The sequence below is a fragment of the Scyliorhinus torazame genome, unplaced genomic scaffold, assembly GCF_047496885.1.
Source record: "Scyliorhinus torazame isolate Kashiwa2021f unplaced genomic scaffold, sScyTor2.1 scaffold_1152, whole genome shotgun sequence".
In the NCBI taxonomy this organism is placed as follows: domain Eukaryota; kingdom Metazoa; phylum Chordata; class Chondrichthyes; order Carcharhiniformes; family Scyliorhinidae; genus Scyliorhinus; species Scyliorhinus torazame.
The window spans coordinates 23,233-39,338 of record NW_027308879.1 but is presented as its reverse complement, the minus strand read 5'-3'; the positions used below and the strand labels follow the sequence as shown (position 1 = coordinate 39,338).

Genomic DNA, 16,106 nt, shown 5'->3' with positions numbered 1-16,106 from the left:
ATTGACCTGAAACATTAACTCTTGCTTTCTCTCTCCACAGATGCTGCCTGACCTGCTTTGTTTTTTTCATTTCTTACCAACAAATCGCATTCAGGGTAACCAAGGAAGTGTGGAGACCTTTATCCTGCCTCCAACTGTTACAATGTCACTGACTCCATGTTTGCGAAGTCAAAGAAAACCCAGGGCTGATAAAGAACAGATCACAAAGCTGTGCACTGAGGATGTTGCTGCTCATTGTCGCAGGGAATAAATTACAAGTGTTTTGATAGATCGAAAGTAGAACACAATAAATATATGTTTTAAACGGTGACATCTGTCCCAATAAAAACACAACCAGCATTTAGTAAAGATTTACGGAATCATTTGACTTCTTTCACAGGTGGGCTTACCTGTTACACATTTCCAGCAATTTCGCTGTTTTTGGATTCGCACTTGTTGCCCCGATGGCCTTTCTATCGAAACTCCCGACGGTTTAATTTCCTCTCACTTTGAGCTCCAGCTCCCCTCGGAATTGATCCGGAGTCTTCGCCTCACGACCGTTGCCATGCCGACTCACTTTCCGTCCCGTCACGTGGGAGGCCGCCGCCGCGTCCCGCGTGACCCCGCCGTTGCCGTGGCGACGGGGCCGGGCGCGGTGACGTCGAGGCGGTTTGCGCCGCGTCGGCCCGCCTGAAGCGGGGCTCGCGGGGACCGGAAGTGGCGCGTGCGTCCCTCTGGAGGGTTGAAGTGGGGCCCGGCAACCGGCTTCGTTTAGTGCGATCTCCATTTGCCGCCCGAACGCGGCTGCTGCGCGGGGGGGGAATAAATCCCTTTCGCGCTTGTATTTTGTTGTTGTTGCTGGGCGCAGGCCGAGGCAAAGCAAGCTGCAGTGTCCCGGGAGAGGAATATCAGAAGCCGTGTTTGTCCACTTTTGTGTCCGGATAATTGGCCCGAAGGGGGCAACCCGAGGGTAGGACGGGCCGAAGGCTAGTCAGCTAGTTGCTGGCAGGGAGGGTGGAGAGGTCGGAGAAGCAAGCGGTCTGTCACTGCCTCTCGCTCTTCCAGAATTATTTTGTCGTCGCTGTCCGTGTGCGAGACGGCGTCGAGCTCTTCCCCCCCCCCTCGCCGGACCACCCCCACCCCCTCATCAGACCCGCCGAGGGATGAGCCAGGCCCTGCCCGACCCTTGCAACCAACCGTCGACCCTCCCTTCAGCCGCTTGCCGACCATGGCCGCGGATTTGCATTCCAAGTATCAGAAACTTGCACAGGAGTACTCCAAGGTGTGGTTGTTTGGCTGCTGTGCTGATTTCTGTGTTGTTTTCCTTCGTTATTTCTCCATTTTACTTTGGGAATGCTGTCAGTCATGGAGCAAGCCATCCTCCGGCTCTAACCATCTTTGAACTATGGAATGCGTGTGTGATTTGCGGAATCTGATTTTGGTTTGTTGATTGCCCCTCATGCACATGCGGTACTTTGGTTTGAAAACTGGAAATCGCAAACCATGCTGTTCATAATAAGTCACTACTAAAGTATGTTTATAATCTTCGGAGCCTTGTACAAAATTTAAATGCTGGAAATATCCAGTATCTCAAGAGAAATTAACAGATTAACGTGTGTCTGTAACGTTTCATTTGAAATCAGGCTTGTGTAATGCCTGTAGTATGATATTTTAGTATGGAACTGTCAAAGCACCTTTTGAAACATGGGTGTGTCTTCAGCTATGTTTTTTTTGTTATTCATGGGATGTGGGCATTCCCACATTGATTGCCTATCTCTAATTCCCTTGAGAACGTGGTGATGAGCTGCTGCAGACCGTGTGGTATAGGTGCACCTAGGGAGGGAGTTCAAGGATTTCGGCTTTGTGAAATGGCGATAAAATCACAAATTTGTGAGGCTTGGAGGGGAACTTTCAGATTATGATGTTCCCATGCGTCTGCTGCCATTAACCTGACGGCAGAGTATTTTTCATGAAGGGCTGCTTCTCAACCTTGCCCTCACCTGAGGTATGGTGATCTTTGGGTTCAAGCACCACCAGTCTGCTTCCCCCTCAAAGGAGAAAGATGCCTATGGTCACCTGGGACTCTGCTGACTTTATTAGATGGTAGAGATTGTGCTGTCTAAGGAGCCTTGGTGAGTTCCTGCAATGCAGTTTGTAGACCTTGTACACTGCTGATTGCTTCCACTGTGTCTCTGTGGTGGAGGGAGAGAATATTTGTGGATATCATGCCAGTGAAGCAGACTGCTCGTCCTCGATTGTGTTGAGCTTCTTGAGTATTGTTAGAGCCGCATTCATCCAAGCAAGTAGAACATCATGCTCCTGACGTACCTTGTAGATGGTCCACAGGCTTTTGTGAATCAGGAAGTGAGTTACTTCCTACAGGATTCCTAGCTTCTGTCCTGCTCGTGGCAACAGTATTTATATGGTTGGTCCAGTTCAGTTTCTGGTCAATTGTAACCTTCAAGATTTTTACAGTGGGAGAATTGGTGAAGGTAATGCCATTGAATGTCATGTGCGATGGTGAGATTTTCTCATTGGGTTTGATAATTGCCTGGCACTTGTGCGGCACGAATGTTACTTGTAAGTCCAAGCCAGGATATTGTCCAGGTCTTGCAACATTTGGACGTGGACTACTTCAACTTCAGGTGCTATATAACACACAGTTGAAGTTACAGATCTCAGTGATAGGGTAGTTGGTGATGGAAACAATTTGAGATCTTCAACAAGAACCACTCTTACTGAATTAAATGTTACATTATGCATTATATATTAGTATAAATACATTAAACATTGCTCCATGATAGTGCATCGGGAAGAATTAGTTTATTTAATACTCACCGTGCTTATCTAGAAATCAAGGGTTAAATAATCTTTATTGTCGCAAGTAGGCTTACATTAACACTGCAGTGAAGTTACTGTGAAAATCCGGGAATCGAACCTGGGACCCTGGCACTGTGCTACCGTGCTGCCACTTGTGTGAATTATGCAAATTCTGGGATACCGGGGTTATTTGGCAGGAAGTTAAGTGGTTTCTTAAAACATGATGCTGAATAAATCTTACCATTATTGTTAAATCTTCAAATACTCTTGGTCCATTGTGTAGCTGGTTAAATGCATTTGGCATGGTGCATTAGATGTTATGCGCTGTGGTGGCTTTTAGATTTGTTGTTTATTCTGAAGACAAATTCTTGATTTTATTCCCACAGTGGTAGAATACTGGAAAGAGCTTAATGGTTGTTTCCTGCCCATTATAGAAGAAGAAAAGATGGATTGGGGCAATAATAATCTTTATTAGTGTCTCAAGTAGGCTTACATTGCAATGAAGTTACTGTGAAAATCCCCAAGTTCCCACACTCTGGCGACTGTTTGGGTACACTGAGGGAGAATTTAGAATGTCCAATTCACCGAACAAACCCGTCTTTCGGGACTTGTGGGAGGAAACGGGAGCACCCGGAGGAAACCCATGCAGATACGGGGAGAACGTGCAGACTCCGCACACAGTGACCCAAACCAGGAATCAAACCCAGGTCCCTGGTGCTGTGAAACAACAGTGATAACCTCTGTGCTGCCCATAAACCACAGTTCCACTCTCGGATAGTGATCGTGCAGTTCCTAATTGCCAGCTCAAATGTAGAGTTCAAAGATATTTAAGATTGTCCACCTTCTGAACAATTTTGAGAATGGATACAAAATGCTGAAACAGAAGAGAGAAGAAATGAAATTCCTTGCCAAGTAATACGTTTAATTAAAGATGGATGTAGTTTTTGTGCCAGAAACGTTTATATTCTTTGCGTTTTACTGATCAAAGGAATTATTTGTGAACACTACCATTTATAGCATGTATCGATTTTTATCTTCAAGAATTTGAATTGGCAGCTAAATGAGAAATGAAATCCGTTACTTTATTCCAACATTCTCGTGATATGCTAAAATGCTTTATAGCACATTGTTTCTAAAAAAAATCAATTAAATAACATTTATAGCTTGTTAAATTAACGTTAACTAAAATTATCATTGAGAATTCCTGTGATAAAATATTCACCTTGATGTTTCAGCTTCGAGCTCAGAACCAAGTGCTGAAGAAGGCTGTTGTGGATGAGCAAGGCCAAGGGACATCTTTAAAGGTATGGTCAAGAGCCTCTTTATAGCTGAGATATAAATACAGTAATGTTACAATATTTAATGTCCTGTCTTCCGGACAAAATGGTGCTGTTTTAGATCTAAATGATACACCTTCATTTAAATCTAAGTAGAGGCATTGTTTTGTTGCAGATTTCCAGTAGTTAAAGTTGCTCATATGCAATAGTATTATTACATTTTTTGTAACCTCTAGTTGAACCTTCCTGACTCTGATTTTATAGAAAATGATGAAGTTGTGTAAATGAGAAAATAGCAAATACAGCAATTTTGGGCTCGCTTAACAGCAGAAACTGATCTTGAGTAAGTCCAGGTTAACCTGATGTAAATTATATTCAAATTATAAATATAGTAATTGCCTGAGAAATACATTCATGAATGTTGGTGGCAATGTGGGAGGCAGAAAGGAGCAGGAAGAATTCAATACAAAAGCTTAATGCAAATTATCTGGTTGCCTGACTGTTATTTGAGATCTTATTGTGAAAGGCACTAATAAAAACAGTTTTTAAAATGATTTTAGTGTCATCATAACCGTTGTTATACCTTTTGTATAGGGTGTTGGTGAGGCCGCATCTTTCATTGCTATAGGGATGGAGTTCAAGACTAGGGAGGTTATGCTGCAATTGTATAAGGTGTTGGTGAGGCCACATCTGGAGTATTGTGTTCAGTTTTGGTCTCCTTACCTGAGAAAGGACATATTGGCACTGGAGGGAGTGCAGAGGAGATTCACTAAGTTGATCCCAGAGTTGAGGGGATTAGATTATGACGAGAGGTTGAGTAGACTGGGACTGTACTCATTGGAGTTTAGAAGGATGCGGGGGGATCTTATTGAAACATATAAAATTATGAAGGGAATAGATAGGATAGATGCGGGCAGGTTGTTTCCACTGGTCGGGGAAAGCAGAACTAGGGGGCATAGCCTCAAAATAAGGGGAGGTAGATTTAGGACGTAGTGTAGGAGGAACTTCTTCACCCAAAGGGTTGTGAATCTCTGGAATTCCTTGCCCAGTGAAGCAGTTGAGGCTCCTTCTTTAAACGTTTTTAAGAAGATAGATACCTTTCTAAAGAATAAAGGGATTCGGGGATATGGTGTACGGGCCGGAGAGTGGAGCTGAATCCACAAAGATCAGCCATGATCTCATTAAATGGCGGAGCAGGCTCTGGGGGCCAGATGGCCTACTCCTGTTCCTAGTTCTTATGTTATGTTGTTCCTGTGTTTCTTGAATCCGAAAATTCATAAAGTTGAACAGACTTGCTTGGTAGAAAAATGTTACTGTTGGTAGCTCTTCAATTCTTTCTTGCATTCGTAAATTAGTTAAAAAACAACCTCCGTCTCTTATGACTGTTTTATTTTTCCGTTTTGCCACTCCTCCCTCACCCCCGGCAGCTACTGCCAGCCTAGCGGCGAATGAGAACTTTGCTGGTGGAGGATCATGGGTGGAGACCTGGTTTGATTCGTTTCGTAGGCATGGAGCTAGTAATTAACTGCTGAAATAAGTTGTATCAAAAAGAATGGATCACAAGATTCCCACTATTTTGTAGCAAAATGTCATGCTTGCCAAATAGTAAATATGTATTTTTGTAATTAGACCGCAGCCTCCTTATTGTTTGTCAGATCCTGAACTAAAATTATTTTTAGAACAAAGATATTTGTGATGAATACTGTTCTGGGGAAAGTAATGTGGACAGCATCGCCTTTTTCACCCTGGTACTTTATGGACCAGAAGTTGAGTAAATGCACATGACTTCTATCTGGCCTCCCACATTCTACCCTTTTATAAACTTGAGGTTATCCAAAACGTTCCTGTCCGTCTCATTACTCACACCAAGCCCCTGTGCTCACATTGGCTCCTGGTCAAGCAACATCTTGATTTTAAAATTCCTCCCACCTCCCTATCTCTACAACCCTGTGCAGCCCCACACCCACCTGAGATTTCTGTGCTCCTCTCCTTCTGGCCTATTGAGCGTCAACAATTTTAATTGTTCCACCATTAGTGTCTGTTCCTTCAGCTGTTTGACCTCCAAGCTCTGAAATTCTCTCCCTAAACTGTTCAATATTCTAACTCTCCATCTTCGCCCCTTCAAGCCTACCTCTTTGACCAAGCTTTTAGTCATCTGTCCTAATGCCACCTTACATGGTTTAGTGTCTAATTTTGCTTTATGACATTGCTGTGAGGCACCTTGAGAAAGGCACATGTGTTATATAAATACAAGTTATTGCATTTTAATCAATTTGCGCTAAAGCAACCTTGAGGGCATTTTCTCCTGTACTATTTTTAAAAGAAATTGAGTACCCAATTAATTTTTTCCAATTAAGGGGCAGTTTAGTGTGGCCAATCCACCTAGCCTGCACATCTTTTTGGGTTGTGGGGGCGAAACCCATGCAAACACGGGAGAATTTGCAAACTCCACACAGACAGTGACTCAGAGCCGGGATCGAACCTGGGATCTCGGCGGCGTGAGACAGCAGGGCTAACCCACTGCGCCACCATGCTGCCCCTCCTGTACTATGTTAACCATTACAATCAGGAAGAACTTTCATATATAAGCATCTTTGTACTACTGACTTTTCCTACAGGAAGCTAAATAATAATTTTACTTGTTTTCAGTTGGTGGAGAGGGGGGAACCTCAAAGGCATCAGAGACATTGGGAGAGAACTGGCTGGATCAGCTGAATATTCCAGGATGTGGTGTTTTAGGCGAGACAGGGAGGAAGGTAAACGAGATGGGGGAGTTGCAATACTGGTTAGAGAACATATCGCAGCTGTACAGAGGGAGGGCACCATGGAATAATCAAGTAACAAGGCACTGTGGATAGAACTCAGAAACAGGAAGGGGGCAGTCACTATGATGGGGGTATACTACAGGCCTCCCAACACCCCACGGAAAGTTGAAGAACAGGTATCTAAGCAGATTCTGGATTCATGTAGAATGTTTGCCTTCATTGGCCGGGGCATTGAGTATAAGAATTGGCAAGTCATGTTGCAGCTGTATAGAACCTTAGTTAGGCCACACTTGGAGTATAGTGTTCAATTCTGGTCGCCACACTACCAGAAGGATGTGGAGGCTTTAGAGAGGGTGCAGAAGAGATTTACCAGAATGTTGCCTAGAATGGAGGGCATTAGCCAGGAGGAGCGGTTGAATAAACTCTGTTTGTTCTCACGGGAACGATGGAGGTTGAGGGGCGACCTGATAGAGGTCTACAAAATTATGAGGGGCATAGACAGAGTGGATAGTCAGAGGCTTTTCCCCAGGGTAGAGGGGTCAATTACTAGGGGGCATAGGTTTAAGGTGAGAGGGGCAAGGTTTAGAGTAGATGTACGAGGTAAGTTTTTTACGCAGAGGGTAGTGGGTGCCTGGAACTCGCTACCGGAGGAGGTGGTGGAAGCAGGGACGATAGTGACATTTAAGGGGCATCTTGACGAATACATGAATAGGATGGGAATAGAGGGATATGGACCCAGGAAGTGTAGAAGATTGTAGTTTAGTCGGGCAGCATGGTCGGCACGGGCTTGGAGGGCCGAAGGGCCTGTTCCTGTGCTGTACTTTTCTTTGTTCTAATAGGGTAGTTGTAGTGGGAGACTTTAATTTTCCTCATATTGACTGGAAATCCCTTCGGAATAGGGATCTGGATGGTGAGGAATTTGGTAAGTGTGTCCAAGAGGTTTTTTGGAACAAAATGTGGATAGTCCGACTAGAGAGGGGGCTATACTGGACTTCGTACTAGGGAACGAGCCCGGCTAGGTCATCAAAGTTGCACTGGGGCAACATGCGGCGAACAGTGACCACAATTCGGTAAGCTTTCGGATAGTCATGGAAAAGGACGAGTGTTGTCCTAGGGTTAAGGTGCTTAATTGGGGAAGGCTAACTACAACCAGATTAGGCAAGATTTGGAGGCTGTTCTTTGGGAGAGGCTGTAGGAGGTAAATCTGCATTTGGCATGTGGGAGTCTTGAGCATTTGATGGGTGTGCAGGACAGGCATTTGCCGGTAAAAAGGAAGGCCAGGAAAGGCAGGATTCGGTAACCATGGGTTACCAGTGAAATTGTGAGTCCAGTCAAAAAGAAAAAAAGATGCATACGTGAGGTACAGGGAACTAAAAACAGATGAAGCACTTGAAGAATACAAGGAAAGTAGAAAAGAGCTCAAGTAGGGAATTAGGGAGGCAAAAAGGAGTTACAAAATGTCCTTGGCAGACAGGATTAAGGAGAATCCCAAGGCATTTTGTATGTATATTTGGAACAAGAAGGTAGCTAGAGAAAGAGTTGGTCCACTCCAGGACAAAGGGGAAATTATGTGTAGAACCAAAGTAAGTAGGTGAGATCCTTAATGAATATTTTGCATGGTATTCACAAAGGAGAGGGACACGTTGATTGGTGGTGTCTCAGAGATGTATAAACACTTTAGAACAGGTCGTTATTACGAGGGAGGAAGTGATAGGTGTGTTTTTTTTTTAAAAATGTTTTTTTATTGGGTTTTATACATGGTAAAAGAAATAACAAAAACACTTCATAACTAAAAGACCAATCAAAGGATGGGAAAATAAAAACAGTTCAGCAATGAAGAGAACATTTCATTATACATGCCATTGGGATGGGGGGGGGGGAGGGGGGGGCTCACACCCTCTTTATAAAAAAAAAAGATACATACAGAACAGGCAAAACAAAACTGGGTGGTGCCCTTGATGTTACTTGCTTCTCCCGTTCGGTTTTCTTTTTCGTTTTTGTGCATTTGCTTCTGCATCGGCCGTCTGCTGTTCCCTCCACCTGTACTTTCTTACACTCTGTGTTTGTTGCTGTTGTTGTCGTTTCCTGTGCTCTCCTTCCAGTTTGTGTTCCCTCCTCTTTTCTCCCCTCTGGTTCCCCTCTATTATTCTCCTCCCCTTGTCCTTCTTCCTTCCCTGCCCCTCTTCCTCTGCAACTCTCCTTTCTTTTCAGCTGTGTTTGGCTGCTCCCTCTTGCACTGTTTCCTCTCTCCCCAGGTCCTCCCTCCCTTCCCTCTCTTTTCTCGTGTCTTGGCTACTTTATTATTTATTTGTTCTTGGTTGGCCACAAACAGGTCCTGGAAGAGTTGGGTGAATTACTTCAATGTTCTGAGGAAGCCATCTTCCGACCCCGGATGGCGAATTTAATTTTATCCATATGGAGAAATTCCGACAGGTTGGACAGCCAATCTGCAGCTTTGGGTGGTGCTGCTGACTGCCAGCCAAGCAGGATTCTACGGCGGGCGATCGGGGAGGCAAGGGCATCAGCCGCCCTCCCCAGGAAGAGATCTGGTTGGTCTGATACCCCGAAGACTGCCACTTATGGGCACGGCCCAACCCTCATCCTCACCACTTTGGACCTCCTCACCATTTTGGACATTGCCTCGAAGAAGGCTGTCCAGTACCCAGCAAGTCTGGGCAAGATCAGAACATGTGGGCGTGGTTGGTTGGGCCTCCTTGGCAGGTCCGCATCTGTCCTCTACCTCCGAGAAGAACCTACTCATTCGGTTCTTGTTAAGTGAGCTCTATGTACCACCTTTAGTTGCGTTAGGTTGAGTCTTGCGGTGTTGGGTGTGTTTAAAAAGTATTAAGGTAAACAAATCACCAGGGCCAGATGGCATCTATCCCAGATTAGAGGGAGACAAAATGAAATCGCTGGGCCTCTAACAGAAATCTTTGTATCCTCGTTGGCCACAGGTGAGATCCCAGCGCATTGGGGGATAGCCAATGTTGCACCGTTATTTAAGAAGGTTTGCAAGGATAACCTGGGTAATTATAGGTCAGTGAGCTTGACACCAGTGATAGTGAAATTGTTGGAAAAGATTCTCCGAAATAGGATCTATGCACATTTGGAAGCGAATGATCTTATTAGCGACAAACAGCATGGTTTTGTACGAGGGAGGTCATGTCGTCTCACTAATGTAATTGAGTTTTTTGAGGAGGTGACAAAAATGGTTGAGGGAAGAGCTGTGGATGTTGTCTACATGGACTTTAGTAAAGCATTTGGGGTCAGAGGTGAACTAGCTGGATGGATTCAGAACTGGCTGGATGGATTCAGAACTGGCTTGGCCATAGAAGACAGGGTAGCAGTGGAAGGGAGTTTTTTCGAATGGAGATCTGTAACTAGTGGAATTCCACAGGGATCAGTACTGGGATCTCTGCTGTTTGTAATATATATAAATGACTTGTAAGAAAACATAGCGGATCTGATTAGCAAGTTTACGGATGATACTAAGATTGCAGGAGTTGTGGATAGTGATGAAGATTGTCAGAGAATACAACAGAAATGGCAGATGGAATTTAACCCGGACAAATGCGAGGTGATGCATTTTGGTAGCTCCAATTCAGGTGGGAGCTATAAAATAAATGGAAGAACCATCAGGAGCATAGAGACACCGAGATCTGTGCATGCAGGTCCACGGATCCTTAAAAGTGGCAGCACAGGTGGAAATGGTGGTAAAGAAAGCATATGGCATGCTTGACTTCATCGGACGAGGTATAGAGTATAAAAGCTCACAAATTATGTTACAGTTAAATAAAACGTTGGTTGGGCCACATTTGGAATACTGTGTCCAATTCTGGTCACCACACTACCCAAAGGATGTGGAGGCTTTGGAGAGAGTACAGAAAAGATTTACCAGGATGTTGCCTGGTATGGAGGGTATTGGCTATGAGGAGAGATTGAATAAACTGGGATTGTTCTCTCAAGAGAGACGGAGGCTGAGGGGCAATGTGATAAAAGTTTATAAAATTATTAGGGGTATTGATAGGGTAAACAGTTGGAGGCATTGCCCAGAGCGGAAATGACAATACAAGGGGGTACAAGTTCAAGGTGAGGGGGGATAGTTTCAGTGGAGATGTGCGGGGGAAGCATTTTACACAGGGTGGTGGTGGCCTGGAACGCACTGCAGAAGTGAAGTGTTTGAGGCAGATACGTTAGCGACCTTGAAGACATATCTGGATAGGCACATGAACAGACGGGGTATAGAAGGCAGTTGGTCTAGATAGGACATGTGATCGGCGCAGGCCTGGAGGACCGAAGGGCCTGTTCCTGTGCTGTATTGTTCATTTATATAAAGCACTGTCCATTCCTGCTTTCATCTTTCAAAATTACACTCTATTATGATCATTCTGAAATCAAAAATAACACCAGCTTTTTTTATCTGCTGCATGCCATCTTAATCACCTTTTATCCTGCTGCCACCAATAGCAAGTGCAACAAGCTCAAACATCTTTATCACGACGACTAAGACCATTGTTAGCTGCTTCTGCCACTTCCTTTCTTTTCCCTGCCCTCCTGGCCAGACTTCCTCTAAAGTGCTCCCTACCCAAACTCTGAATTTGCATCTTTCTTTCATCTCTCTATCTATCTCATGTCCTCTGCAAGTTCAACTTGTCAAAAACATCTATCTCCTGTTCTGTTGACTCTTCATGCTATTTTGCTAACTATTCATCTTTCCTTCCTGGCTTCCATGTTAGCTGATATTGTCAACTGTTCCCTTCCCTCAGGTGCTGTCCCCGCTCTTTCAAATCTGTTGTCATCACCCCTTTAAAGAAAACAAACCCTTGGCCTCCTCAGTCCTTGCAAACTGCATCCTATCTCTGACTTTCATTTTCTCTCCAGTCCTTGAGAACCTGTATTGACCTTTCCAATCACTCCTTTTCTGGAATTCCTCCATTTAGGTTTCCACCCTGCCACAGTTCCAAAACAGCTCCTATCAAAGTCACAAATGACATCCTCTGTGAATGAACATGATGAATATCCCTCCGTGTCCTTCTTGACCAGTCTGCAGCCTTTGAACACACCATTTTCCACTAATGCCTTACTACCGTTGGCCAGCTAGGAAGGAACACACTTGCCTTGACCTTTCTTATCTGTTCAGTCAGAGCCAGAGAATCATCTGCAGTCACTTTTCTTTCTGCTCCTGTTATCTCTGTTTCCCCCCCCCCAAGGATTTATCCCTGTCCTCTCATATTTCTCATCTACCTGCTGCTCCTTGGTGACGTCATCTGAAAACACAGCATAAGTTCACACATGTAAATAGCTCTACCTCATCACCACCAGCTCGCTCAACCTTTCCACTGTGGTTTAATTATTCAACTGATTGTCTGACATCCAGTGCTGGATGAGTAGCAATTTCTTCCAACTAAATATTGGAAAGACTGAAGACGTCTTCAGCTTTCGTAACATATTCTGATCCCTAGTCACTGTCTGTATCCTGGCAACTGGCTGTGGCTGAACCAAGCTTGGCATCATATTTGACTACCAAGCTGAGCTTGCAACCATATTTGCACCATCATTAAGACCACCTATTTTCACTTCTGTGACATTCTGTTCTTGATTCAGCTCATCTGCCAAAACCTTCATTCGTGCCTTTTGTTACGATGGATTTGACTATTTCAATGCACTCTTGGCTAGCCTCCCATCATTCACCCTCCATAAATGCAGGGTTTAAACTTAAATCTACTACCTATATCCTGACTTACAAAGTTCCATTCATCCATCGTCCTACATATGCTTTGGGAGCAGTCATAAGCAGTGCCGTGGTCTTTACCTGTCCTGTACTGACTTATGTTCACGTGTATAAACTGATTTTCCACACACTTTTTTTCTCTGCAATAGGAGGAGCTGAAGATGAAGGACCAAAGTGTTAGGAAGTTGCAACAGGAAATGGACAGCTTAACGTTCCGAAATCAGCAACTGTCAAAGCGTGTGGAGCTACTTCAAGAGGAATTAGTAACTACTGAGGCCAAGGGCAAGAAGAACAAGGTAGAATCTGGAATGAATCGAGGTTCCTGAGACCCAAAGTACTTGAATTTTGATTAAACTGAGTAATTAATGGCATAGTGTTACTGTGTTTCATATCCATACTCTTTCCTTTGCAAGTAGATATTCACATGTATTAGCTGTATTTATCATCCCATTTTATTAAGGCATTTGTAATTTTTAACAATTTTGAATGCAAACATAACACTGTGAATAACCCCCCCCCCCACCCCCACACCAACAACCATACCCAGCCAACATGGCTTACACACAGTTCCTCAGTCACCCCTCCTCCTCTCGCTGATCCCGCCTATGCTAGCTCTCTCTCTTTTTCCTCCCAACCCTATCGAATCTGCTGACAGCTTAATTTGCTCCAAAGAAGTCTATAAACGGCTGCCAAGTCTGGGCGAACCCTAACGTTGATCCTCTCTGGGCGAGCAGATTTTCGTTTCTTTGGGTCTGAATATTTCAATGCACTCGTGGTCATCCTCCCACATTGTACCCTCCATTCGGTCATCCAAAATGTTGCTGTCTGTGTCCTTCCCTGTGCTAAGTTCTGTTCATTCATCACGCCTACACTTGCTGACCTACATTGGTTCTCTGCTAAGCAACACCTCAATTTAAAAACTTTCATCAATGCCATCAAATCCAGTCATGGCCTCCCACTCCCATCTCTGTATTATCCTCCAGCTGCACAATCACACTCCTTTAATAATAATATAACAATCTTTATTGTCACAAGTGGGCTTGCATTAACACTGCAATAAAGTTACTGTGGAAGTCCCCTAGTCGCCACATTCCGGTGCCTGTTCAGTTACACAGAGGGAGAATTCAGAATGTCCAAATTACCTAACAGCACGTCTTTCGGAATTTAAGAGAAGAAACCGGAGCACCGGGGAAAATGTGCAAACTCCACACAATCAGTGACCCTGGGCTGGGATCGAACCGGGGTCCTCGGCGGAGTGAGGCAGCAGTACTAACACCTGTCCTCGCCCCCAAAGAATCGGCTCATCCTTGTTCTGGTCATGTGTGCCCTATGCAGCACCTTAAACTGTATGAGGCTGAGCCTCGCGCACGAAGAGGAAGAGTTCACCCTCCCAAGGGCATCTGCCCATGTCCCCTCCTCGATCTCCTCCTCCCACTTTCCTTTCAACTCCACCACCGAGGCCTCCTCCTCCTGCATCATCTGGTAAGTTGCCAAGATCTTCCCCTCTCCAACCCACCCCCCGAGAGCACCCTATCCTGTACCGTGCGTGGCAGCAGCAGTGGGAATTCCACCACTTGCGCCTGGCAAACGCCCTTACCTGTAGATACCTCTAGGTGCTCCCCGGGGGGGAGCCCATACTTCTCCTCCAGCCCACCCAGGCTCGCGAACTTCCCATCCCCCAACATTCTTATCCCTGCCCTGTGTCACCGCGAAAACCCTCCATCTATTCTCCCTGGGACAAACCGGTGCTTCCCCCATATTGGGGTCCACAGGCCCCCACTTCCCCCCTGTGCAGCCTCCACTGCCCCCAGATTTTGAGGATAGCCACCACCGCCGGGCTCGTGGTATACCTCATTGGTGGGTGCGGCAGCGGCGCCGTTGCCAGTGCCTCCAGACTCGTACCCTCACAAGACGCCATCTCCAGCCTCTTCCATGCAGCCCCCTCCCCCTCCATCACCCACTTGCGCACCATCGCCACATTGGCGGCCCAGTAGTACCCACAGAGGTTGGGCAGTGCCAGGCACCCCCCCAGGCACACCCCCCCCCCCCCCCCCCCCATCCTGCTCCAGGAACACCTTTCTACCCCTCGGAGTCCCTCGCACCCACACAAACCCCGTTGTGCTCCTGTTGACCCGCCTAAAGAAGGCCTTCGGAATAAGAATGGGTTGGCACTGGAACAGGAACAAAAACCTTGGGAGCGCCGTCGTCTTAACTGACTGCACCCTACCCGCCAGGGACAGCGGCAACGCGCCCTACCTCTTAAACTCCTCCTCCATTTGCTCCACTAGCCTCATGAAATTAAGTCTATGCAGGGCCCCCCCCCCGCTCCTGGCCACCTGGACCCCCAAATACCTGAAGCTCCTCTCTGCTCTTTTTAGTGGGAGCTCACCAATTCCCCTCTCCTGGTCCCCTGGGTGAACCACTAACAACTCGCTCTTCCCCATGTTGAGCTTGTACCCTGAGAAATCCCCGAACTCCCTGAGGATCCTCATTACCTCCGGCATTCCCTCCACTGGGTCCACTACATGTAGCAGCAAGTCGTCCGCATAGAGCGACGCCCTATGCTCTTCCCCACCCCGCACCAGCCCCCTCCAGTTCCTCGACTTCCTCAGTGCCATAGTCAGGGGTTCAATCGCCAGTGCGAAGAGCAGGGGGGATAGGGGACACCTCTGCCTCGTCCCTCGATGTAACCGAAAGTACTCAGACCTCCTCTTGTTCGTGGCCACACTCTCCATCGGGACCTCGTACAACAGCCTAACCCACCTGACGAACCCTTCCCCAAACCCGGACCTCTTCAGCACCTCCCACAAGTACCCCCACTCTACCCTATCGAAGGCCTTCTCAGCGTCCATCGCCACCACTATCTCCCCCTCCCTCGCTGGCATCATAATAACGTTCAGCAGCCTCCGCACATTCGCGTTTAACTGCCTCCCCTTCACGAACCCCGTCTGATCTTCGTGGATCACCTGCGGCACACAATCCTCTATTCTCGTGGCTAAGACCTTCGCCAGCACCTTGGCATCTACGTTTAACAACGAAATCGGCCTGTAAGACCCACACTGCAGGGGATCCTTGTCCCGCTTCAGGATCAAGGAGATCAGTGCCCGGGACATTGTCGGGGCAAAGCACCCCCATCCCTTGCCTCATTGAAGGTCCTAACCAGCAACGGGCCTAACGGGTCCACACACTCTTTGTAGAATTCGACCGGGGAACCGTCCGGCCTCGGTGCCTTCCCCGCCTGCATGCTCCCTATCCCTTTGATCAGCTCCTCCAGCCCAATCGGGGCCCCTAATCCCACCACCAGTCCCTCCTCCACCTTCGGGAACCTCAATTGGTCCAGAAAGCGGCCCATCCCTCCCTCCTCCAGTGGGGGCACGGACCGATACAGTTCATCATCAAAGTCCCTGAAGACCCCATTGACGACAACCCCACTCCGCACCACACTCCCTCCCCTATCCTTAACTCCCCCGATCTCCCTAGCTGCGTCCCGCTTCCGAAGCTGATGCGCAAGCATCCGACTTACCTTTTCCCCAT

At 46.5% G+C, this 16,106-nt stretch overlaps 1 protein-coding gene across 1 annotated transcript in view; it reads left to right on the top strand.

Annotated features, from left to right (window-relative positions):
* Positions 1–702: 702 nt before the first annotated feature.
* Positions 703–16,106, top strand: part of LOC140407072 (protein phosphatase 1 regulatory subunit 21-like) — a gene marked incomplete at its 3' end in the record, with an annotated part of 37,366 nt that continues 21,962 nt past the window's right edge. Inside the window, exons 1-3 of the mRNA XM_072494821.1 lie at positions 703–1,261; positions 4,035–4,103; positions 12,722–12,868. Coding sequence (XP_072350922.1) covers positions 1,208–1,261; positions 4,035–4,103; positions 12,722–12,868 — 270 coding nt within the window. The remainder of the gene's footprint in view (positions 1,262–4,034; positions 4,104–12,721; positions 12,869–16,106) is intronic.